General features: G+C 41.2%; 1 protein-coding gene across 1 annotated transcript; it reads left to right on the forward strand.

The window, feature by feature from the left end:
• Positions 1 to 26,461, forward strand: slc1a7b (solute carrier family 1 member 7b). Its single transcript, XM_034530922.1, has 11 exons — positions 1 to 141; positions 11,716 to 11,795; positions 17,145 to 17,360; positions 20,410 to 20,452; positions 20,540 to 20,771; positions 20,875 to 20,974; positions 22,427 to 22,660; positions 23,499 to 23,693; positions 25,668 to 25,802; positions 25,923 to 26,022; positions 26,216 to 26,461. Exons 1-11 carry the CDS (start codon positions 1 to 3, stop codon positions 26,459 to 26,461), a joined length of 1,722 nt encoding a protein of 573 aa, XP_034386813.1.
• The last annotated feature ends 325 nt before the right edge of the window (positions 26,462 to 26,786 follow it).

Raw genomic sequence — 26,786 nt, forward strand, 5'->3', positions numbered from 1 at the left:
ATGGCCGTGGCTTTGGACGCAGTGTGGATGAGGGTGAAGAACGTCTGCAAACAGAATGGGCTCCTCATCATGTCGGTGCTCGCTGTGGTCATTGGGTGTCTTTTGGGATTCTTCCTGAGGACGCGGCGCCTCACGGAGCAGGTCAGTTTGTCTCCTCCCCTTGACCCTGTGATGCCGTGCAGGCAGAAGATGGAGATCTTTTCCCTCTGCCTCTAATACCTGTGGAGCTTTTCACTCAGTGCTTCACCTCATTTATTCTCCTGCTTCAATGCATTTCCCCCCACAATGTCCCACTGATACTAGGCCCCAAATCAGTGCTGACCTTTGTGCGTTTTAGTCATTATATGCATGTTTACGCCCTTTACTAGATTTTCCAAATGCATATAACTGTCTATTATAGTTTTGCAGTGGTGGAAAGTAACTATGTGCAATTTCAAGGTACTTTTGGTCCAAGAAGATACATCAATGCATTTATGAGATTAAGATTTTACATTAGACCAATTCATCGCCTATTTGAGAACCTGTTGTGTCTTGTTGGCGTAATAATTAATAATAATAATAATTATTATTATTATAACGGTTTGAGGCCTCATTCCATTATCCAAACCGCTTATCTTATTTAGGGTCGCAGAATGAAGCCGTTCCCTGCTGACATTGGGCGGAGGCAGGGTCCACCCCGGAGAGGTCGCCAGTTTATCGCAGGGCACACATAGAGACAGACAACCATTCACATTCAACCCTGCGGGTAATATAGAGTCCAATTAATCTGAGCTGCATGTCTTTGGACTGTGGGATGAAGCCGGAGAACCCGGAGGGAACCCACACTGCCACGGTTTGCTGCCCAAATAGTTAAAAAAGAGTAGAGAAAAGTGAAAAACAGCGAAGAACAAAAAATGTGTATACATTTGTTCTGCAGAATTTCTTTCTCTTCCTTCCTGCCCCATTTGTCATACATTTGAGGGGGCTCCAACTCTCGGTTGTGATGATGCCTTAGTACATTTGGGAGTGAATTATTGATTTATTTCCTGTTTGCAGAGCCCATTCCTAAACTACATTGAAAGCAAACCAAATAAAACCCTGCAGGTCCGTTGAGTGGGGCAGGAGCTTAAAATAATATCAGCGAGCAAAAACAACAGATCAGTCAAGTCAGAACACATAATGTCATCAGTTCAGTCAAGTCTTGGCGACATCATAGCTGAGTTAGAAAAAAGGATTTAATGCAAATAACCAATGTGAAAATGTATTAGATGTCTAGTATTTCACATAATAATGGAGTCATAATAGATCTGACACAGATTCAGGAAAATTAAAGCAATATATTTTAAAATGAATCAGCCTCATTAAAATGCTGTTGAAGCAACTGTTCCTTATCGATGTTTTATTTTGTATTGATATATTGGTGTTTTCCTTAAGTACTGATCCGAGTACTTCTTGTACCGCTGATATTATAAATATGTTTTTTCTACCTTCCAGGGAGCCAATTAAATTCAATGCAGTGAGAAAATCAAATGTTGCACTTATAATTAATGCATCAATGAACATCCCATTTATTTTCAAAAGATACCAGTTCGTTATTGTTGCATTTTAACACAGTGCACACTTCCTCAATTGATCTTCTCTTTCAAGCAACGATAGCTACCTGCGGCAATAATAAAATATTCACTGTGTCAAATTGATTTTATTTTCTTGAATGAGCTTCTATTTTCTGCCAATCAACTTTCACACCACAGTGATCTGTAAGCACTAACAACACAGCCGTGCAGAAAAATGTTGTTTAGACCCTCATTGTGGCTTGGGGCGGCGGTAGCCAGTTGTCCTCCTGGGGCACTGCTGAGAAACCCTTGAGCAAGGCAGCGACCCCCCCCAGCTGCCATCCTGTGAGGCAGCCCCCTCGCTCTCTCCATACACAATGCACGTGCATAGCGCCCGTTTGTCTACGTGTGTGTGAATATAAATAACAAAAGAGCCGGCTTAACAGAGTATACGTTCTCTCAGACTTCTAATAATAATTTGCAAATGTTATACCTTAAAGGCTTCACACAAGTGTCTGTATCCTTTAAACTGTCAATTCTCCATTTGTTGTGTCTTTTTTTTTTTTCTTGGGAAGGTTTCGAAGCTTAAAATAAAAAAACTTCGAAAGGGCAAATATTGTGCGTCATCGGCTAAGTGGCTATATTTTGTCTGCAATTAGCAACACTTAAAAGCATTGATTGGTGACCAGTTTCCTGATAATAAATAGAAATATACAAGCTGAGATTTGGTGTTTCGTGCAGTGTAAAAACATCTCTGCACGACACCAGGCCACAAACAAGCCCACCGGCTTATACATGGACGTCAATACACGTCACAGCCTCGGCACATTGCTCTAAATACAGCCAAGCAGCTTTATGGAGGGGCTCCATAAACAAAATGCAGCCTTTTCTTTTCCCATCACCCCTTTTGACTAAAGCTCTGTCATATTCTAAAATAGGCCTAAAAATAGCTGGTGGCTCTCGCAAGAGGGGATTACAATCCAATCAATCAAACGCTTTCTCTAATTGTATATCAAGTAAGAGTGCCTGTCTGTGTGATGACAAAGTACACAGGAGGCACAGACCTTTATGTTTTCAGACAATTTGTAGAGGCCTGATCCCCCCACCCCCAGGGTGGAGAGCAGAGAGGGTAGTGTGTGTGTGTGTGTGTGTGTGTGTGTGTGTGTGTGTGTGTGTGTGTGTGTGCGTGTGTGTGTGTGTGTGTGTGTGTGTGTGCGTGCGTGCGTGTGTGGCAGAGAGAGGCAAAATGCTAAAGGATTAGCCCAAATTTTAAAGAATGAACATGAATTGAAAACTACGCTATACTATGTAAACATGCTGAACAGTTTCCACACAAGAACACACTGAGTAGAACACACTGAATCTGTGACATAAATCTGGATTATAGCATTATGGGGGTAGGGCGGAGGGGGGGGGGGGAGTCAGCAGAATCCCACCATCAACTGCAAATTTGCCGGTCAGAAGGACAAATAGTGTGAAACAGAAAATATCCGTTTATAGACAATATATAACTGCTAATAGTTTGATTGAATACCTCACAGGACTGTTTGGGAGTGAATTATTTCAGCTCATATCGGGTGTCTTCATGAAACCGGGTTGTGCCGCCACACAGAAAGAGGACAGCAATTGATTTCGTAGGCTGTGAGAAAGTGAAGTGACAGAAAGTCAGATTACAGACGGGCATTTAACACGTTTCATACGCTCAGTGGCCAACACAGGTTCCTTCACACGTTACACTCTGTAAAGGTTAAGGGTACCCTTATTCAGGATGTTAGAAATTCAGAGGTATTCATATAGATTTGGGTTGCAAAAACGTGCAAACCACATATCTTTATTCACACTACCGTTTACCGACAAAAACATTACAGGCGTCAAAAAAGTAGATTTGATGGCAAAGCAGCTGTAATGGATTGCGTTAGACTTCATAAGTGTACTTAATTAAGTGGCATTGTATGTATAAATATGCAAATTACGCATTATCTCAGGAAATAGGCGCTCATTTGCATATATTTCAAGAACAGCTATAAAGAATCCATTTTAATTATGTTTTTAGGAATAAAATGTTATCCTATGAATGATATATGAACAAACCTTTCTTTAAAAAAACCTTCTGAATAGCGATAGGAATGAACCTGGAACGTTTGGTGCAACTGATAGATTCTTAGAGAAAAACTAATTTTGAGAAAATGGCCTTTAATTAAAGCCTTTAATTAAAGATATGTATTGCAAAATAAAAAATTTAACAGGTGAAAAGAAACAAAAAATAACGAATAGATATCACAACTGATTAAGGTTGATACTTTAAGAGAAGTATTTTCGAAAGTTTAATGCTTACTTTTTGTGACTTTAAGAGAAACCTACAGACACAAATAGACAAAGTAGTAAGAAAAACCACATAAATGTGTATTTTGGATGTTTAATGCGAGTATTATGAATGTATTATTTTGTGAAAGTAAAACCAAGCACAATGCCAAATGAACTAAATGTTACAGCAGATTTCTGCAATGTCTGACTGAGTCAGAATACAACAGAAGTTCATATTTATAGAAGAAAACCCGAACAACAAACTGGATGTTTTTCAAAAGAAAATTGCATTCACGATGTCCTTCAGCAACCAGAATAGATTTGTTGGTGCTATTTGGTCTCTGTCGGTGTGAGACCAGCACCTGCAGGTGGGTCTGCATTGGTATTTTGCTGTCAAACTAACTCTGTCGAACTAACTCTGGCTTACGCGCTCACATGCACCTGCGGGTCAGTTGAAAAATTGTGAACATGCCACCTTATGTTCTACTTGCAAGCGGAGTCCTGCAGTAGGTTTGGCGAAACAGGGCTGTACAGTTAAGAGAGCTAACAGGGCTAAACACACTAACAGGTCGGAGGGCCCATTGACCAGTCAACATGATGAGTGAACAGGGAGCTGCGGTCTAGCTGCAAGGAGTCGGTGCAGACGGCACACTGATTTAAATGAGAACGTATCTGTTACACGAAGACGGAGCGCGAGTGAAAAACTCACCCGATACACTTGCAGACTAAACAGGGGATAAATGTGGTTCGTATTTAGTCAATCAAACATTGCAGCAGAAGTTGTTGCGGACACACCTGGGAGAGACCGAAGTTATTGTTAGTTCAGTAGTTTTAGATCAACAGTCGTGGTTGGAGCTAGTCAAATGTTAAACGTTGTAACAGTAATACTCGTTACCCGGACGGAGATATATGCTTCTAAAAAGTTAAATTTCTAACATTAGCAGAGTACGTTAGCACATCATTACATAGCGCTACATGTTGCTTTTGAATGATTTTACCAGTGAATAAAGTCCTAACCCTTTTTTTCACGACTGAATATATCCTTCAAATGCATATTGTAGACACTTCTGCCAGCTTCTCTATGACATTACATCACATTTAGCTGACGCTTTTATCCAAAGCGACTTACAATCATACATAGACACAGCTACAGGGAACAATTCAGGGTTAAGTGTCTTGCTCAAGGGTTCTTTTGCTAAAATTAAATAATATCTATTCAGTGAGGTCAGTTAATGAGTGTGTGGGCTCCACGGACGCTCTGACAGCTTGACGGAGTATCAGCGGGAGACGGGGCTTGGACAAAATTGAACTATTTTGCTTATAATTCTCATTTTTATTCTTATGATTCAAGAACACAAGGTGAAGATATTATTCTGTTTTGTTACATTCTAGTGCCTCATTGTGTGTCACCATGTACCACAAACAACACATTGACACACACGCACAGGCGAACACAAACCAACCCATACGCATGAGTGCAAGATGAGCAGAGCAGAGAGAAACCTTCTCTGCTGGCTGTATGCGAGTGCTGATCCTGCTCTTATACGGGAAACTAAGCTCTCTCTGCTTAATGCCCAAAAGAAAAGCTCTTTAGCTGTCATTATGCACCCGCTTCGCCCTGCAGTCCCTCATTCCACCTTCCTCCCAACTCCCCTGACATCCCTAACCTCACTTCAACAGCTCGACGCAATACACAACTTTTAGATGTGTATTAATCATCAGATCGATGCAGTCTCAACCTAAAAGCCATTGTGGTTGACCTCTGCTCATCCCACCTCGGTAGTAGTAAAAGAGTTCCTACTGTAGGTTTAGGAAGCCAAGTCTTACTTAATCCTAGCTTTTGTAATAACAAGATAAAAGATAGCTATATTATTCTAATATGATATGATGACTGTTTGTGGAAGTTGCAGACTTCCAGTCTGACGAAAGATGATACCCCAGCTCCTCACATTTAGATACAAAGACTTAACGTTGCTTTAGGACATGGATCAGCATTAGGATATTTTGTGTTTAATTTAGGACTCGACTTACTTAAGCAAGACGTTAGTTATCCCCTACAGGTAATGCAACAATGAATAAGAGATATCTGATATCTTTAAGGCTTTTATCTCAGTGTGTTTTACGTAAAGTTGACTTACTTGAACGTGTACTGCCTGTTAAGTGATGTCCTAATATCATTCCACAAATTGTCATTGGAATTAAGTTTGGACATTTGGCGGGGACATGCTGACACACAGCTTTTTGCTTGGGGTCACTGATCCGTTAGAACATCCTTTTCCCTTTAGACGCCCTGCCTATCTGTGAAACGGTGCACTGATGCAGTTGGTCTTCAAGAGGTTGCCTGACTTTGGCTACATTTAGTCATCCCGTGGTTGCAAGTGTAACCTTTGCCGAGATCTCTCTGCCAGGCATATTAAAATGATTAAAAGGTGCTCAACACAACATTGGTTTTGTTATTGTTGCTTGCACAGATTTCATGCGCTCCAGCTTCAGCCCTTGTCCTCACATTAAGGCAGCGTTTGTGTCCTCATGAAACGGCTGCTCTCAGATTATGTCCTCTGCTCTTTTTCTGTCCAATAACCATGTCAAAATTCTCCAGCCAATAGAATGCCAGGTGTCGTGTTCACCAATGACATGATCCCTGCCTCGCGGGATGTGTTCGCTTTAGGAGAGCGTCCGTCGCCGTGGGTTACTCTTTAACCTGGTCAATCTACTCCCGCCCTTCAATGCTATATTATATTTTTGGGGATTTTTGATTTCAAGATTTTTGGTATATAAAGATCGTTGGCGCTAGTCAATGCAGCACGAGCCGTGGAATGTGACTACTGTCCGAGCAGCATGCTACTACAATATTCAAGAGGAATACCACTGATAATCAATAACATTATGTAGCACTCACAAAAACACAGCAGAGCGCTACGTAGCCAACGTTAACTGTGCAATCAAACGTTAGCCGAGACTGAAAATAGGGCACTTTCCGCAGTAGTTTGTTCAGTTCAAGCTTGAAAGGGAACACCAACATCAAATTATAGCAACAGTGATGTAGGTAGCTTATTGATGTCTTATGAAGGGAGAGAATGCAGCATTTACCACCTTGGTTTTAGCTAGCATTAGAAAGCTAAGGCAAGAAAAAAAAAAGCCCTGCAGCGTATAGTAAACGCAGCTGCAAGCATCATCGGTGCTTCACTCCCCCCCCCCCCCCCCCCCCCCCCTTTCCCCTTTCCCTGCAGGAGATATATAACACCCGCCTCACCGGCAAAGTGACCATGATTGTGAGCGACTCCTGCCACCCGTCACAGTCTCTTCAGCCTCCTGCCCTCTGGGAGGAGATACCGGAGCCTCCAGGCTCTCAAACCGCTTCATCCACCAGGCTGTCAGGAAGCTGAACTCTCTCCCCTCTCTCCCACTCCTCCTCTTTTAGACACATATGTAAAAATACTGCTAAAACTCCATGTATGACTGCTGCTATAATTACGTTTTTTATAGTTTTTTATAGTTCTTAATTTTAAGACATATGTACACACGACAGTGGCAGGTTTGGCTTTAAAACCCAACTGGTTATCTGTGGAGTTAATAAACTCCTATAATCTATCCAACAAGATTCTTTCTATGATTTTTGACAGTATGCTGGCCCCATAAAAGTTAACATTGAAAGAGTTTAGTTTTCCAAGACTGGCTTTGCTAAGAATTTCTCTTGTATACATAGTGGGTCACAATTCTCCACAAGGTTGTCAACAACAATGCTGCAAGCTTTATCCTCTGCGCTCTGGCTTACACGCAGGCCACAACAGTTGTATGACAAAGCCACGGATAATCATTTAGCAAGGCAAGTGAGTGCCCATAGCACCAGCAGGCACACATATTGCCCCCACAGCAAGTGCAGGGTTTGACCCGATGACTCCCTGCGCGGCTCATAATAGCGCCGGACAAATGCCCCTTCTGGAATGTACTGTTCATCAACCTCATTGCATTCAGCAGATACTTTAAATGAGCTGAATTTATAACACCCACATTTCAATCTTTATCAGTAGAGGACACAAACAAATTACCATATAAACTAAATATTTGCCCACCGTATTACTAATGTATTCATACCTCAATAGTAAATTGTGTTCAGCTTTTGTGGCACATTAAGCCGATGTAAACTGTCACCCAATGTCTTTCTCCCCATGAACTGTTGTCAAGTGTGTGACGAACAAGAACGCTTTAAAGTGCAGCATCAACTTGTGGCAGATATCCCACACAAATACACTGAGAGCACAGAGATGCCTTGGAGGGAAGCTTTTTCAAACTCTTGTTACACTCAATTCAATTCAGTTTATTTTGTATAGCCCGGAATCACAAATTACAAATTTGCCTCAGAGGGCTTTACAATCTGTACACTACGAAGTTAATTTTGACAGAGTGGAGATATGTGGTCTGGCTGCAGGGGGATGGAACAGCACAGCTGGTAGAGAACAGCTGTTCACTGCTGCAGTGGATAGATGCCAGTGTTAGGTTAAGCCCAGTGGACACTGACACAAATACACAAACAGCCTGTAAGATCTGAACGCTTCTGCCAAACATGTCACCCAAAACTATTGGGCCTTGGAAGCATGTCACTGGTGTTTTATCTGTTATTGTATGGCTGCTCTCCTATTCTTTTCAGATATAGGTTTACTCGTCAGTGTTTATCTGTAACTCTCTGACTCCCTTTTATACTTTGTATACCTTCTTCTACCTGCTTTGACAAGAGATACAAATAATCACTTTACCAAAAACATTGCTTCCACCTCTGCAAGTCTCTGACAATGCACACAATCTATTGAGTATAACGTCTGGATAATATCTTTATTTATACTTTCAAGATTTAAGATATATTGTTTTATAAAATAAGACACGGTGTCAGGCTAAATACACAACTTGCCTACTGGCAGTGTAAAAACTAAGCATCTTTAGCAGGGAAAGGAAGCTCCTTGGCATTCCTACTTGGTGATGTTTAGGCAAAAAAACGTCTTGGTTAAGTTTAGGTTAAACATTGTGGTTTGGGTTGAAATAAGTATGTTTGTTATGCAAGTAAAGTTAGGCCATGTGAGTTAGGTAGTCAAAGTAAATGGGTCAATGTGGACTTTTGGTTTTACAAAACAACAGCTGGTTGCAGTTCCATTGTTTGTTTGACTCATCCATCCAAGTAGGTCTATAAACAAATGCACCGTACTACAGGAGAAGCAAACTACGCCCTTGAAATGGTCACAGTTTAGTAAGGTGTCGGTACCAAACTATTTGGTTTAAAAGGTTACAAGGTTAATTATACTTTCATTGTACAACAGGGTTGTGCAGTTTAAAGTCTCATTTGGAAGGTGGAGGATGAATTTTGTGTCTCAGCTTGAGGAAAGAAGCTGCTCTGGTGTAACAGCAACTGATACTTCTGTATCTCTTGCCAGATGGCAGCAGGGTGAACAGGCTGTGGCTGGGGTGGGTATTGTCTTTTTATATCCTTGGGGCACCCTTTTGTCACCAATGCCTCGGCTGCTCGGTAGATGGGTACCAATGGCTTTTATTCACCCGCTGTAGAGACATCCTGCCCTGTAGCGGAAACATCCCATCCCATGACACCGTTAATGTATATTCCTCAAGATTTATGTTGTTCTCATGGGTTGCAGCATACGTATATATATATATATATATATATATATATATATATATATATATATATATATATATATATATATACATATATGAATATGTGCCAGTCTGTACATTCAAATCAGTCCTGTAGAGCAGCTTTATGTTCATACAGCTGATGTTAATTCTTATTTTCCCCTTTGATTTGGCCCATTTAATTAGCTGGACGTAAGTAGGCAGCAGAAGCAGGGACATATGGTCTAATAGTCCAAATTGGGGGCCGAGGAGGGCATTGTAGCTGCTAAAAATATTAGTGTAAACATAGTCCAGTGTATTGTTTCCTCTCATGGAGATTTGGACATTCTGGTGGAACTTCGGTTAAACAGATCTGAGGTTTATTTGATCAATCACTAGACATCTTAGCCTTTAAGTTTCTAAGATCTGGGAGACATTGTCCATCAACTTTGACTATGTCTGACCACCAAGCATCATTGATGTAAACACACAGTCCGCCTCCCCTCTTCTTAATGGAGTCTTGCGTTCTGTCACGGCACGGTATACAGTCCGCCTATCAAGTGCGATAGGTTGATCAGGGACGTGATGATGAAGCCAGGTCTCTAAAGTCTCTAAAGTCTCTAAAGTCTCTAAATTCTCTAAATTCTTGTTGCTGAGTCTTCTTTTTTTTCCGGGTAGTTTTAAAACCTTGGGTTCTAGCTACATAGGGGCCAAAACTACTTAGGTTAAAGAAAATATCATGGCATGGGTTAAAATAACTATTTTAATCCCAGAAGTTATTTCAGGGGGTGTGTCATGTAGCCATGTAAATAGACCCTTTCCCATCAATCCACCCGGTTCCACTTCCTACGTGGAATTTGACGCTGTTTATACATTGTCACCTGACTGCCGGAGCACCTTCTCTGAACATCTAACATGGCCACGGCTGGGTTAACACTGGAGTTGCATGGGCGAACCAGAAGAGACGTTGTTTTTGTTATCAGTCTGTTCTTTGGAAAGATTTATCCAGGGCAATAATTTAATTCAAGAATCTTTGAGCTGAACTCAACCATACTTGACATGCATTGTGAAAAGAAGATGGTGGTGCCATGGCAAAACGAAAACAAGAACATTGCTTAATGTGTAGAATACATATTGTTGGACAACATCTGGTCTGATTTGTAAATAAAAAGTAATCTAAACTTTCTCTGAAAAACACAAAAAAGGTCAGCTGTTGTAAGCCAAAACGGTTTCCTTACAAGACGTCCACTCCTGAAGTCCATTTCAGAGACAACATCTGACCAGTTTCACCTTTAATGTTTTTTCAGACAAATAATTAACATTGAATAAATGCTGTAATATTCAGCTTTGTGACCTTTTAACTTGTAGTTAGCAACTAGGATTGTAAAGGATTAACTGTTAACCGGCAATAAGAATGTTGACCGATTAATGTTAGAAAAAAGTATTTTAAAAGACGAAAGGAGAATAGCTGATCCCCCTTGAAGGCCAGCACACCTAAAGGGCACCTGATCAGTTGTTGCTAGCTTTCGGAGCTAACCCCAATCCCTTTGAAGCAGCAGGTTGCAAGTGGCTGGCTAACGAGACATAGCATTTATTCTACCTTCACAGCTATAGCTGTGTCATACTCATTGCAATACAAAAGGTGGAAACCTTGACAGCGAAGCTAACTGACGCGGTGGAGACTTACTGCTAAAGTGTCTGGATGAGTCACGGCAGTGCACTCAATATCGTGGCTGCTAACTCTACAAAACACCTTCCAGCACAATCAGAGGTTGGATTTCAGTGCAACCGTTACATTGTCTGCTGTGTTTAGTTGCACTAAAGGTGGATTTATGCTTCTGTAAAAGCAGTTTACAGTGCTTAAAAGATGGCATTGATCCGTACATTCACAAGACACATCTAAGAAAATACCGCCTGTAAAGCTTTTCATTTTAACGACCAAAAAGGGAAAATAGTCCAGTAGGTTATTTCCTTTCACTTCAGGAGATGCTTCAGCATTGCTCAGTTTCTTACAAAGTCATGGGTATTTTTTTATCCAAAAAACCTTGATACATGAAATAAAATAATTACTTTTCCTTTCTTCTTCATCAAGTTGAAGAAAGATAGATCATTTTCAGCTTCTGCAGTGCTCCTAACACCCTAACAATGTCTTGTAGCTGATCAACATTTTCTTTTTAAAAACAGTTACTTTTCACTAGCCGTCTAATGTTCCTCCTCAAATGACCTGTCACTACCATTTGTTCTTTTCTCATCCTGGCAGGAGGTGAAGTACTTCCAGTTTCCCGGGGAACTGCTGATGAGGATGCTGAAGATGCTGATTCTCCCCCTTGTTGTGTCCAGGTACTGAACACTGTCTCCTGCAGTTCACTATAACCCTCACAGCGGTCACCCCTTAGATTAACACATGAGGAATTTTTAGTGACATATTCTGAGAGTTATTACGGGCATTACAATTATAGTGGAAATTATATTTGGGTACTTCTTTGAGAAAGTCAATCATAACCAGCAAGAAGGTGTGAAGTGCATACAAAAAACACCTTCTGAATAGTTTTTTAATTCAATTTGACTAGAAGCATCAAAAAAGGTCTATAATATTTGGTGACTACATACAGATGTTAATACAACTGTTGGCTACAAAATATGGCACAAAATCATAGCACTCAAATTGGAAATTATTGTGATGTCCCAGACCTTTGCATGAGGACATTCTCTCTAACTGGTCCTCGATGAATTTGATTTGAAAACCCCTGGAATAGACTGTGGCTGATGTCTCTGCTCCTTTGATGGCAAGAGCCATGCCGGCATAACAGGCACCATAAAACACAGTGCATGAGTATCATAAATCCTCGCCAGAGAGGTTGACATAAACGATCACATTTATTAGTTGCAAACGGATACTTTCAGGTCGAACTATTCGTACCGCGCATGTAGCTCTAACTCCAGCAGGAAAGATGTCCGCTCTTGAACAGAGAGAGTTGATAGCTGTGCGATAACAACGTTGTGAATGGGAGAATCCTACAAATCTCCACTCCCATCTTAAAATTCATACTGTACAAGTATGCAATGTGACGATATTAAGCAGCAGTTTAGCCGTCTGAATGATTTGCCTCTGGAGACGATACGCAAATAGACGTCCTCAATGCAATACCATGAAGGTTTAACGAGAACCCTCTTCTACCGCGTTTCACTTTGTATGCAGTCTCACATCTCATATCTCTAAGGACCGAGCGCTCCTTCAGCCGTCGGATGGAGCATTCAGCGTATGACTGCGGTGCCAGCATATGTGTGAAAGTTGAATTGACTTCAATCTTTGACATTTAGAGCATGGGGTTTTCAGAGACTGGGCACCGCCCTCCCCAATCAGACAACCTTTTAAAAAAGCCTTTCCTGGAACAGTTTGGAGCACTTTAGAAACCTCAGATTTAGAGAGTTGCGCTGAAACATCTAAATAAATAAGACATATAAAAAACTGATTCTCGCTTGGACAAATATGTGAAGAAAAGTACAAATAACAAATGAGCAGAGTTAAATTTCACAACAGCAAACAGACATGGGGTTGGCCTGCCCCAAAAGAAAATAAATAGGGATGTTAATAATTAACTGTTCAACCATTATTCCCGCAAAAGAGGAAGGCAGATGTGCGATAAAAAAGTTGGGACTCCAGATGGAGAATCCTACAAATATCTTAAAATTCATACTGCACAACTATGCAATGTGACGATATTAGATTGTTAAAAAATAGCCTTTTAAAACGTATATTGTTGTTTGTGGAGTGAGCAACACCTCACCAGACTGTTTGAGAGCAGTTTGTCTTAATTAGATTAAGTTGGCATGCAGTTAAAACAGCAGTCTTTTTTGTTTCATTGAAAAACTCAACTCAACAAATTAGCTGGGTTGTACTGTTCAGTAACTTCCAAAAGAAAATTAGGAATCTACATGAAAAAGAAACGTGATAATTGTGCTCACAGTAAATTAGGAAATGTTCCCTGATTAAGGTGAAAATTAACTGATGTTTTGATGCACAACTCTTTTTAGTTTTTGTTCTGAGGAAATCTAATTTGCACACGTTCTGAACGATCTCGTTATAATCAACAGCCTGTCAAGGCCAGCTGTGGACCACATGCTCGACTCCGCAGTGTCCTGAAGCCCCTCCCGCACAGCTGCACAGAGCGCCGTCGCTTGTTTATTCAACGTGAACAATGAACATGTCACGTGTCCAAAGTGGGCCAACCAACTCGACCCTGCTCGTCCTTTGGGTCCCCAGCAAAACCCTCACACAGGCGCAAGTAGATCGGATGGACAGTTCTCGAGATATGCGAAGGACACACATTCAAACAGATACCTTTCCTAACAAGAAGCTGTTGTGTTGGATTGCTGCTTTAAGTATCTATTCATCCTTGTGTGTGAGTGGGCTGTATTCTGTCCCTGAATGGAAGCTGTGGGGGATTAAGCCTCTTTATATTCACAAAAGAAATCCATCAAACCACTAACCCTGATGTGATGGCAGCTTGGCTCTGTTGATTACCCTGCTCTCTGTGTGTTTACTAGAGTATACATCAGTGGCGGCTGGCCAACAGAGGGCCACGGGGCCCCACTGGTATACATGTAGCATGAAGACGTGAGTTGAACACTCTACTTTATCGACAATACACTTCATAGCAGGTGAATTATTCATTGCTGATTGGATTCGAAGCAGCAGTTTAGCCCTCTGAATGATTTGCCTCTGGAGACGATACGCAAATAGCCGTCCTCAATGCAATACCATGAAGGAAGAGACTGATGCACAATGCCTTTTAAAAATGAAAGAGAACCCTCTTCCACCACGTTTCACTTTGTATGCAGTCTCATAAGGAGCTCCTTCAGGGGTCGGATGGAGCATTCAGCGTATGACTGCGGTGGCAGCATTTGTGTGAAAGTTGAATTGACTTCAATCTTTGACATTTAGAGCAGACAACATTGTCTTTAAACCTTTAAAAAAAGGACACACTCTTAATACTCGTTATGTCATACTTATATAGCAGTGGCGAATACAAAATGTGGCTAATGGCTTGGCCTGGATATAAATACAATGTTTTGACAGCTAAAATGTTTTAAGAATAACATCTTGCAGACCCGTAGTCAATTTTAGTATGCATAGTACTTTTTATATTAGGCAATGGTGTTAGTATTATTTGTTTTACACTTTATATCTATTATCATCTATTGTTGTGTTTTGTTATTAAGAAATTGTAATTTTTTAGCAATCTCAGGCACAATATTTTCTTTCATGATTAATACACTTCTATCTAATATCATTGAGTCAGTCAGCTGATTGGCTATCTATATAAACGAGAAAACAACATGATAATATCTCGGGCTGTAATGAATAGTTCATGTTATTGACATTTCAATTCTGAATCAACATTCAAATGCTGCGCATCTTTTTTGCTCACTGTGTATAAACCTGGTATTTTATGCACAGTTGCAAATAAAGATGAGGCTACACTCAAGTTATTAATATGATGCTATTTGTAGAATTAGATTCTCATACAGGGAGGCACGGCGCTCACACCTGTATTAACGGTTCGGTCTTGAAGGCAAACCTAACCGCAGCACAAAATACATTCATAACTACAATAACATGATGTCTTTTTACCGCTAACACAGTCGAATGAAGATCTTCGGAACAACCTTTAAGAGTTCATTGTTAACTCTTAGCATTAAATACTCTTTTCAAAGTATGACTAGTGTTTTCCCATTTTCCAAAATGCCCAGTCATCAGCAAACAATGAGCATCAGAAAATCACCCTGCAAAACATAATTCCCTCTCATGTATCTTCCTGATAAGGCTGTCCCGATTCTGACTTGAATAAGCCATAAAGGTAAATACTTGTATGACATTTAAGACATGGTTCAGTCAGCAGCTCAAGGCAGCTACATCATGATACTTGACCAAACTATTATCACTGACCAGACTGCAAATATAAATATATATATATATATATATATATATATTCATTTATTAATGTTCTTTTGTTCTTCAGCTCCATAGATGCTAAAACAACTAAGTGCTCCTTCCCAGGTGATGGTCTTATTTATTGCTCTCTTCTTTTCTTCCAAAGTAAATGAAGCATCCATTAAACTGTGTTTAAAAAGTGTCATAAAAGTGTTCTCTCAAGAAATCCAGGAGCAGCTGCTGTGGTCATTACTCTGACTCTAATGCCCCTCAGCCCAAACTCTTTGAGTACCTCTGCCATCATCCCTGCCTTTGTTTCATCAGACATTGCATTGACTCGGTCTCAATCTTCTGAACCGAATTACTGCTATTTTCTTCTGATCCCTTAAATGCTTTTAATCATGCCCTAAACATCTCCCGCTGCTAAGTGACTCAATTCAAAAACAGGAGGTCTTAAATATTTTCCATTCTTGTAGAAATCTATCATATTGCTCTTTTCAGATGTACCTTGTATTGCGTAACCCCGATCATGCATGAGAGACGGCTCATCCTGACCTCATAAACTCGGCGCCATCCAAACTCACCAGGCCCAAACCACAAGTGTATCTTATTAAATCTTTTGTGTCTGACGTGCTGTATTGTCACCCAGTTCTCACCCTTTCACCCCGGGGGCCTTGTGGACAGCAACACCGAGCAGGCATCCACCAACGCTGGGATCTTATCCTTAGTGCATCAGAACACTGAGGAGGACGGGGGGAGATATGAAATAATGTGTATAAAGACTCTGTTAAACCTTTTCTTGTGGTTAGGCCTCTGAACCATCTGTGGGGAAAGAGCTCTATGCATTGAGCTGAATTATTCCAAGTGTCTGTTCAATAAATACTTCAAGACATTTAAGAACATGGTTCAGTCAGCAGCTCAAGGCAGCTACATCATGATACGTGACCAAACTATTATCACTGACCAGACTGCAAATATAAATATATATATATATATTCATTTATTAATGTTCTTTTGAGACATAGACGTTGTGACCATTAGCGCCATCCTGACAAGAATATGAAACATTATCGAGAAAGCTGGCCAACGTTAGCCCTCCCGAAGGTCATTAAATATCTTTAACAGTGTGATCGCTGGTTAGTTCTTGATAACAAAGACGCTCTATCACAATCAAACACATGAATACGACCAGCTTGGTACCATTGTAAGTTCAGAGAGGTAATGACCCTTCCTTCTTTTATAGGTTGTGTGACGTAGGCCAGGAAATGCAAAGGTGTAATGACAAGCAGGGACTGTGGGAAATATCAACTTTTTTCTCAACCGTCTCTGAAAATGTTAATCTCGTCATCATTTGTAAACTCTGAGCTTTCAGAAATGTCCCTCTTACAAAGTTGTGAAAAGTGCTCAGGGACCTTGTGGTGAGATTTTTTATAAGAATGTGCAAGTTTTATGTTTGAAGTTTTTAGATAGATTGAAGGATTACATACTCCTGAACAGAGTAAGAAAGTGGTCCAAGGTCTTATCCTGGTAAGACAATTCTAAATGCATTGGCTTCACTCAGAAAACCGATGTTACTAAGCTGCTGAAAAGAAACACATCACAAGAATATCAACATAAGTATTGAAGTGAGGAGAGTGCACAAACTAGTCGTTTACTGATGGATTGCATTGACACATTTGCTTTAACATGGCTCAACGTGCATTATTTAAATAAAGCACTAACTATCAGTCTAACTCGAATGTTTCTTCTCCCAGTTTGATGTCAGGACTGGCAGCCCTCGACGCCAAGTGTTCCAGTCGGCTCGGTCTGATCACAGTGTCCTATTACCTGTGGACCACCTTTGTAGCCGTTGTAGTGGGAATCATCATGGTCTCCATCATCCATCCAGGCGGCGCGGCCCAGAAAGAGGACTCCGAGGATAGCGGCAAGCCTATCATGAGTTCTGCTGATGCTCTGCTGGATCTCATCCGGTAGGACCAATATAGCCTCTGGCTGACTATCTGTGCACACCATGAACAACCAGTTCCTCAGTCGGGATTCTAACAACTGGGACATTAATCAATCAATGGCAATTACTGTATTAGGCTCTTTGTCTGACTCAAATGGTAAAAATGGAGCACGTATTGAGTTGTTTGGGAAAACTGCAGTGAGCTACGGACGCAGCCGTCTTCTGATATAACCCCCGCTGAAAGATGCACACTGATTATTTCTGTGCTGCAAGGAGATTTGTCTTGTCATTATTTGAAGGTGATGTATGGAGCTGAGTTACGAAGAGAGGGACATACAGAAGGGGACCATATCAGGAGCACATTATCATAGGTTTAAATGGAGATTTAGTATTGAACGTACCCGGTTAAAACTAACAATGGTCAGAATCACACAACACAGGCCGAGACATCTCCACTTGTAGTTGTTTGTATGGATCCACCCATAGACTTCATATATAAATGGACAACGCGTCTCCAATTCCCATCATGACATTTTGACGTCATTGGGAGCAAGAGGCTGTGCAGTGATCAGGTGGGGGGGGTGTCGAGGTCCAGCCTGCACATCCGCCTGAACCAATCTTGAGCCGAGCGCGGCCACAGCTAGTTAACGTGAGCTGCCTAGCTGCTACGTCAACACCACGGTAGCTAACCATAAGATCTCTATAAATACATTTACAATGAAATTGACATGTTCTATTATTATTCCAGAATATGATTTTTAGTTTGGCCTAAATCCCTGGACAAGGCAGGGTTTATGAACTATTCTGCAGCCAGTCATCCAGGGGCCGACGCAGATGTTTTGGCTTCACTTTTAGGGGGAGCTGTCATGTCTTCCATCTTTGTATACAATGGTCAAGGTCCAGAAATACTAGATGCTATACTTCCCATATTTCAATTTACTGGCATTACTATCTTCACTTCCTGGTGAATTACGTTGTCTCTCAAACTCCATGCCCTTAGTTTATAATGCTGGTTCCCTCAGATGATGTCAGATTACTGCTGACGTCATCATGCACTGTACTTGATGTGCTCCTTGTGGTGTGTAAACTGGACTTCATGTGAATTGGGCTTGATTACCCCATGTTGATGAGGTTTGACTCACTCTTCCGGCTTTATCAGTGGCCCTATTATACATGGCCCTATTTACAGCACAACACACAAGTTTAAGCATGATATGTAAGAAGAAGAAAAAAATGCATTTGATGGCTTGCTGGCCACATACAAAACAAGCTGTTATACAAATGTTTTTCCAGGCAGCACAGTGCTATCAATGATGTATGTTCCCAGTACTGCAGACAAATAATCAGTGAGCTAAACTGGGTTTTATTTTCTGCTGTTACTGATGAATATAAATTAATGTGAAAATAATTTGATGCTCTGTACAAGATGGCACACAATATTAGTAATAACACCGCACAAGAGCAAATGTCATCCTGACAATATCCCACTTTGTCAGACTGTTTTGTATTTGCCTCAGAGACGAGATTAAAAAACATTGGTTGCCTTAAGCTTTTCAGTTCCCGTATTCTGGGATGACTTCATTGTTGACTAAAAACATTTAATCTTCTTTAATAAGAGATGTTACCCAGTTTCTCAGACCCGGCATCAATAAACAGGACTATTAACGGTCACCTGTCATACATTGTGCCTCTGCCAGTCTAATCCGAGCATTTTATTCCATGCTGTTGGTGGCGCGAAGGGGTTATTGAGAGAGCACATGTGCTGAGCTGCGTAGGCAGGCCGAATGGATCAGTAGGTGATCTTACGATTGCAGTCAGTACAAACTCTTACCAGTGGGACTGCTTCAAAATGCATCTTTGCAAGTGTAATTATGAATCCGAGCAGATAATATTTGACTTTGGAGACTTAAACTTGCATTTTAACCATTAATAAATACAAATTGATTAGTACAGCCTGGAGTTCTATTATATTATTATTATATTTCACTGTGAATCCAAACTGAATCATAGGGAAAGACTGTCCACTCCTGAGTTTGGCATTTGAACGCAGTGTTTTCAGAACAAATTTGAAATACGACTGATTAAACAGCTCTTCCTCTGAGGGTTCCTACTACATGTAAAGAGGGACATACTTCTTTTGACTCGACAATCAGTTTAAATGTCACAAGGTCATGATGGCAGAGCAAATGAAAACCTCTAATTTGGGCCCTGAGATAAATCTACACCGGTTGTGCTTCGTGACAGAGCTTTTTATCTCGCTAACAGACTGGAAAAACACAATAAGATTGGAATTTCAATCAGCCACAATTACAGGATTTCAAGATCATCATCTTTTTTTTCAAAGCAACTCCAGAAACCACTATTTGGTCAAATGAACTCTGCCTCTTGTTTTTACAGAATTGTAGGATAGCATACAAATGACAACGCGTTGTCCTAAATAACTGGGAACATAAAGTATAAAGTGAGGTCACGGCTGCCGAGTCGGCACTGTGTTGCACAACTGCAGTCAAACAGACCAGCAGCCAAACTATTTATTTCAGCATGATTTGGTTTGTTAAAACAGCGGGGTAAAAGTTAAAATGACATCCTGTTTCTTCTTTTCTTTTTTTTCTACCGTCACAATAGAATAGAACATTTTATTTTTGTTTTCATTATTTATTTTGTATGAATGGGAATAATTAGGTCTCCTGCAACCAACACTCCTGGAAACAGAGTAAAAGCTGAAGTGTTTTTCCTGTTCTGTATTGTCAGCTTGCCCGAAATACCGGGATGTTTTATTTGAAGCCTGCTGACTCACTGCCATTGTCATTTACCAAAGCAAGAACCTGGAGAAAAATATCTGAGTTCTCTAGATCTTTGCAACGAAGAAGGATCTGATTAATATAACTAACAAATGTATTGTAAAATGTTACTTACGGTGGACAAGCATACTGATGTAACAACTTATTAAACCAATGGGAAAAGGGTGTTTTTACCCTCAAAAGCATAGAGTATCAAATTGTTTGCTTGCTTTCCTATTGTTCTACCTTCATGAATAAGAGTTTTAATATGTGTGCATCTTTGCCTCGCAGCAACATGTTCCCATCTAACTTGGTCCAGGCCACCTTTCAGCAGGTGAGACAATCGATATAATACGCACATCGCTTTTAAACACAAAGTCAAGGTCGTTTTTCTAATTGTGTTTCTTTTCCCTGTCAACAGTATCGAACAAGCAGCGTGTACACTGTGAAACCCAAGCCAACGGTTAGTCAGGCCCAATCGGAGTCCACCACGCGGCGAGCGCTCATTTACGGTATCCAGGATGATAACGGAACCGACATCCAGAACTTCGCCCTCGACCTAACTCCGCCTCCTGACGTGCTCGTACGCATTCGCGAAGGAACAAGCGATGGAATGAATGTCCTTGGAATCGTTATATTTTCAGCCACCATGGGTAAAAACATGCATTATTCTTGTCTGGATTCTGCTGGATTCATCACTGCCAATGGAAATGCTTTCGGACATCTTTTTAACAATGGTGCCGTTTATTTTCACAGGTATTATGTTGGGAAGGATGGGGCCAAATGGCAGCGCGTTGGTGAACTTCTGCCAGAGCCTGAACGAGGCCGTCCTTAGAATTGTTGCCATTGTTATATGGTAATGCTCTCTTTCAACTTACTTTACTTCAGGGAAGTAATATACAACTTCAGAGGATGCATCTGCAGCAGGAGGGTCAACAACTCATTGCCACAATGTTATGATAAGGCGATGGTGACACGTTGACCTCATAACTTTAGTGAGCTTCCCAAAGCTGCCTCAGCAGCGCCAACTAGCTACAAGGATACCTGATACCAAAACATCATCGAAACGTTAACCAGCTGATAGATAGCTATGAAATAAGAATACAGGCAGCACAGGGTCAAAGTACAGAAGCCCCCGTCATGCAAGTAAATGTATTTTATTTCCAGTTTTATGGATCTTAGCATACAAAAGTAAAGTTACCTGATAAATCTCTGGATATTAGAAACATTATCATGCACCCGATAGCATTACAAAAAAAGTAAGGTTAGCATATACAATTCCTGTTGTTTGCCTGCTGCACAAGTAAAGTAAGTTAGTCTGTATTTTTTTTTAACATTACCATGTATAAATCTATTATTATATTAATTTCTGCTGTCTGCCAGCTGCACGATTAAAGAGCAGGTTAACAATATTTGTGACGTTAGCATGTGAGAAAATCCTAATGTTTACCTTCAAGATATACCAGATATGTATGCTAGATTATTTCAACTCCGGCTTTAATAATCCATATTAAAGGCCATTTAATATTTAATAAAAATAATTTGTTTTATTCCATTTAAGCACACCTGTTTTTCACTTCACACACAAATTCTAAGCTTTATGCTGCGGTCAACACCAAATACGAAGCAACATTTCACGTTGCGTTAATCACGTGAGTTTACTCGCAGGACTAATCATTCATTCGATCATTCGCTTCAGACGCTGGAGAGGAGGAGTGGCTTATCTCCAGGGAAACAGTTATCATACTTTCAACTTTCCGCCCGGCAGAAATTTGCGTTACTTGCATCCATTCGTGTCTTTGCATTGACTTTGTATGTAATCTAAATTCACTTTGCGTTCAGTGTGAACGCAGCATTACAGCTTGATGCACTTTCATCTCTGTAAACTGTCACCAAATGAAACACTGGAACTTTAAACGCACATCAAACTGATCAACAAACCATTGATCATAGAGGCTGACATACTTTTACGATATTCATCAAACAGCCATAACAATAACAGTATGAGCTTACCTTAAAACAATATTATTATTTGCTAAATGTGCAAAATTACCACATCACCTTATCATGACCCAGGGCCATGACAAAATGTTCTTTGCAATACTATTTTGGGGATCATGGAAATGTATAATAATAATAATACATTTTATTTGTATAGCACCTTAAAAGGTACTCAATGGTTGAACAGCTAACTTGAGCATCTCGTGATGGCGTCACATGGAACCTGTCTATAGATGAACAGATTGTATAATTTATGAAGGACTTCACAGCCACTGCTAACCCTTTTAGCTACTCCTCGCCCTGACAGGTACTTCCCGTTTGGCATCGTGTTTCTGGTGGCCGGTAAGATCCTGGAGATGAGTGACCCGTCAGCCATGGGGAAGAAGCTGGGCTTCTATGCCATCACCGTGGTGTTTGGTCTGGTGTTGCACGGCTTGTTCATCCTGCCTTCCATGTACTTCTTCATCACCAAAAAGAGTCCCATCGTTTATATACGGGGAATCCTGCAAGCCCTGCTTATCGCCCTGGCAACCTCTTCCAGGTAACTGCAGGGAGATCAAACTTAATTAACTGGGTTTTTGTTTGTATTGATGTGATGTGAAGAGATCGGTATGTTGGTTTTTATTTTCTCAAAATGATATATCCTAATACCACTTATCCTTTCCTTTCCTTTCCATTTACTGGAACCTTACCATGAAAAGCCTCAAAGGGGCTGTGGGAGATCAGGAAACATCTGGTGTGTGTGGGAAGAGATGGGAATGCAATTCGATTAGAATGGCGCCTGTCCAGTGCATGCACATGTTGTTGATGTTTTGTGACTTAGCTCCTCTATACAAACTGACCGGTGAATTAACCTTGACACTGTCAATGGTTTTGCATGTTTGGCTCATCCACATTAGCAGACATTATGTTGGCTGTGGTAGACTTCAGACTGGTTTCATTTACAACCCACATGGAAATGAATGGAAACCAGTGGCTGCCTGGAAGGCAGGAAATCGACAAACTGAAAATCTTTGGAAAATGTTCCTCATCAATCTAGGCTTATGGGATTTTACATGAATTGGTTGAAAACACACACAAGCTTTGGAATGGTCCAAGACATGTTGCATGATCAATCCTTGGACAGGACGGTGTGTTTAGAGATTCATACAGCTTATTATTTACTTTGCCAGAGTAAGTGCCCGCTACATGGCCACATCAGCAAAAAGCATGTGCTGCATGCTGAATGTCTCATAAGAGTTCCGGCTGTTTCTCTCACCACAGCAAACCACTAGACAACACTTGTTTACGCACATGCCTGGGAGAAATGATGGGATGTTTATGTTTTTTTTTTTTTTGCTGACCTCTGATCTCTCTCTCTTGCTCTCTGTCTTCCTCAGCTCTGCCACATTGCCTATAACCTTCAAGTGCCTCTTAGAGAACAACCACATTGACCGCCGCATCATTCGTTTTGTGCTCCCCGTGGGCGCCACCATCAATATGGATGGCACCGCTCTCTACGAGGCCGTGGCAGCAATATTCATCGCACAAGTTAACAATTACGAGCTGGACTTTGGCCAGATCATCACCATCAGGTCAGTGGGCCATGCCGTATACCAGCTGTGCCTCTAAGCTCATTAACATGGGGAAGATATTACTGGGATTTTAAAGCAATGATATCAACGAGAATAAATCCTTTAAACGGTCGAACAGATATACATTGTACATAATTTATTGCTTTTTAAAATATACACAATACACTTTTCCGTGATTTTCGGACCTGTTTATTCGCAGCACAGATGTCGGAGGATGTCTGACACCAGTTTGAAAGTGCTAGCGAGGAAGATTGATGATTGACGGCTTTAATAACATAGCTGCAGTTAAAGCTTACGGATGCCTTTTAGAAGTCTTGGATCTATTTTTTTTTTCTCTCTCTCTCTCCTGGATAATGACGGCCTTTCTTGTATCTCTTCACCAGATAATGTAACCATTTTATGTTTAGATAGAATCTCTTACAGTTTTGATTTCTGAAGTATGGAAAAGCGGGTATTTCCCAACTGATACATCAATAGGGCAAGAAGTGGAAGCACAGATAACAGAAAACAAATGGTTGTTTGGTTCAGCGCACAGAAGATAATCTGCAGACAAAAGCAATACATGACGGCAGGCTCCATTGTGCTTTAAGAGTAAAGCAAAGAGTGATGCTCATTGTGTTTCACCCTGTCCTGAAATACAATAATACTGTGTACGTCCAGGGAACCACAGAACAAACCTTTCACCGTTGTGTTGGGACTCCAAGACTACCTGTGAATGAACATTGTCATAAATCAGTAACGTGAAAATATAATTGACATCACCATCAGTTGTCAAGCTGCTCAATATTTGCATATTTGTATGCTTTTCTATATAATTCCATATAGCAACTGTAGATTGAAACTATCCTCTTATCTCTCTGAAAAGAGCCATGTGGCCTCGATAAACCACCATATCCAAGTCACGCCACTGACCCCAAAGCCTACCTCTTTGCCTTCGCTCACCATGATGAGCGATGGGATCATCCCATCCTCAGCTTCTGGATCGGCTCCAGATAGCAGACGGACACTAACATGTCGTCCACTCTCCACACAATCTCTGCTGTTATGCACAGGTTTAACAGAGAGGATGCTTTTAATAAGTATGTAGCTGGACAGTTGCTATGGAGACATTGTCTGACTCACAAGTCCAGGCTCATATGTTTTTATTCCATGTCGAGAACAAATTAATAAAATATCATTAACTGAATCTGGAGTGTAAGTGCTCTTATGTTCCCCCTCAAATTTGTAAATCAGTAGCTGCTCCAAGCGACCTGCTGTCCACGGAGAGTTCAGCTCAGTAAACAATCGCTCTGTGATTTTACTGTGAGGATGATAATGGTTAATAATGGATAATTGTTTGTAGAGAAATGGGTCTTCAAGTGCAGCTCAGTGGGCCCGGGTACGATTCTGCCCAGTGCCCGACCCTGTCGCCATACAAGAGGGTTGATATTGAACCATGCTGCAAACCCACGAGAGCTAGATCTCTTCAATTTATAGTTTCTGCACACAGCAAATGGTTCTGTTTGGTCATGTTAGGGAAAGATAATGGTTATGGCAATGATAAACAATGGTGAGATGAACAATGGTGATTCATAAACAACTTGGTGACTTACGAGACAGAAGCCACCAATGAACTCCCTCCATTGTTCCATGTTGAGCCCCTCAGTTAGGTTCACTTTGGCTCGCTGTTCCATCACAGTTCTGTTCCGGGTCATTTTTAGTCTTCCTGGTTTAGCTTTGCCTGGAGGAGTCCACCAGGGCGCAACCTTTCAGATTCGGCCACCCTGTCGCCTCTGCCTTATTTAAGTGGTGCTGTTTTGCTGTTGTTACAAAAAAAGAACAGCACATCCTTGCGACCTTTAAATGTGTATCGGCCTCTCATGACATCACGCAGGAACCACTGTCGTAGGTCAACAGCCACGATCATCTTGTCAGTTGTTACATTACATGCAGCTCTTATGTTGACTAATTGACATCAGCTTTCTAAATCTCCAGTATCACAGCCACTGCAGCCAGTATCGGTGCAGCGGGGATACCGCAAGCTGGACTGGTCACCATGGTGATAGTGCTAACATCCGTTGGGTTGCCAACTGATGACATCACTCTCATCATTGCAGTAGATTGGGCATTGTAAGTAGCCAAACCCCATGAGCCCCATCTTCTTCATCTTTTCTGCATTCGGCCAAGATGTTCCGAAACATTTCGGGTTGAAGTTCAACTCATCCTCTCGAATGTCTTCCTCTTCTACAGAGACAGATTCCGCACCATGGTAAATGTAATGGGGGATGCTTTGGCCACAGGCATCATGGCACATATCTGCAGGAAAGACTTCATGAAAGAGGGAGATGGGGTGAGTTTTAATTTGAGCCTCTTTTCTGATTAAGGGTAAAATAACCTTTTTTTAATCTGTAAATTACTGACATTATAATTATAAAACTTCTTCACAATATAATAAAATAACATTGATTCGGTATCCAGCTCCTTTTCAACATCGATTTTCCACTTTTCCCTAATTCCCTTCCTGTGACCTTGTCGGCCTCCAGGTGCCTTTGATCTGCGAGCCCAAACCCGTGATGATGAACTGCCACAACAACAACGGCAACTACCGGCCCCCTTCTTCGGGAGTCAAACACGAGCTTGTCCCCTCCGACGTGGCCCGGCTGATGCAGCTGGAGGAGGGCGTCCGGCCGCCTGCGGATAGGAAGAAGCCTCCGATTCCCCCGAGGCACCTAAAGAAGGGCAAAGAGCACTGCTCCATTGACATGAATGGCCTTGAGACCAACGTATAGCCTCCTGCTGCAGTTTGATGGGCTGTTTGTGTGGATGAGCTGACCTCGGAGCAGAGGACACTCTTACACAAGGGACTACAGCGCAGCCAGGCTCATCTTCATATCTTCATCTTATTGTTGCGGGGGCAAAACTCATTGGGGACAACATGTCCTGAAAAGAGAGAACGCCTCGTAGTGGGGAAGCTATATAGCAGTGAAATGCTTTCTGTACGACTGGACAAGTAGCACGCTGAGAGTGGGATTCATCACACCGAAAGGACAGCAATATGATTTTATTCATAAAACCTGTCCTTGGTGTGGACCCGCATCTATACCTTTGATTACA

The sequence above is a fragment of the Cyclopterus lumpus genome, chromosome 4 (genome assembly GCF_009769545.1).
Source record: "Cyclopterus lumpus isolate fCycLum1 chromosome 4, fCycLum1.pri, whole genome shotgun sequence".
Taxonomy (NCBI): domain Eukaryota; kingdom Metazoa; phylum Chordata; class Actinopteri; order Perciformes; family Cyclopteridae; genus Cyclopterus; species Cyclopterus lumpus.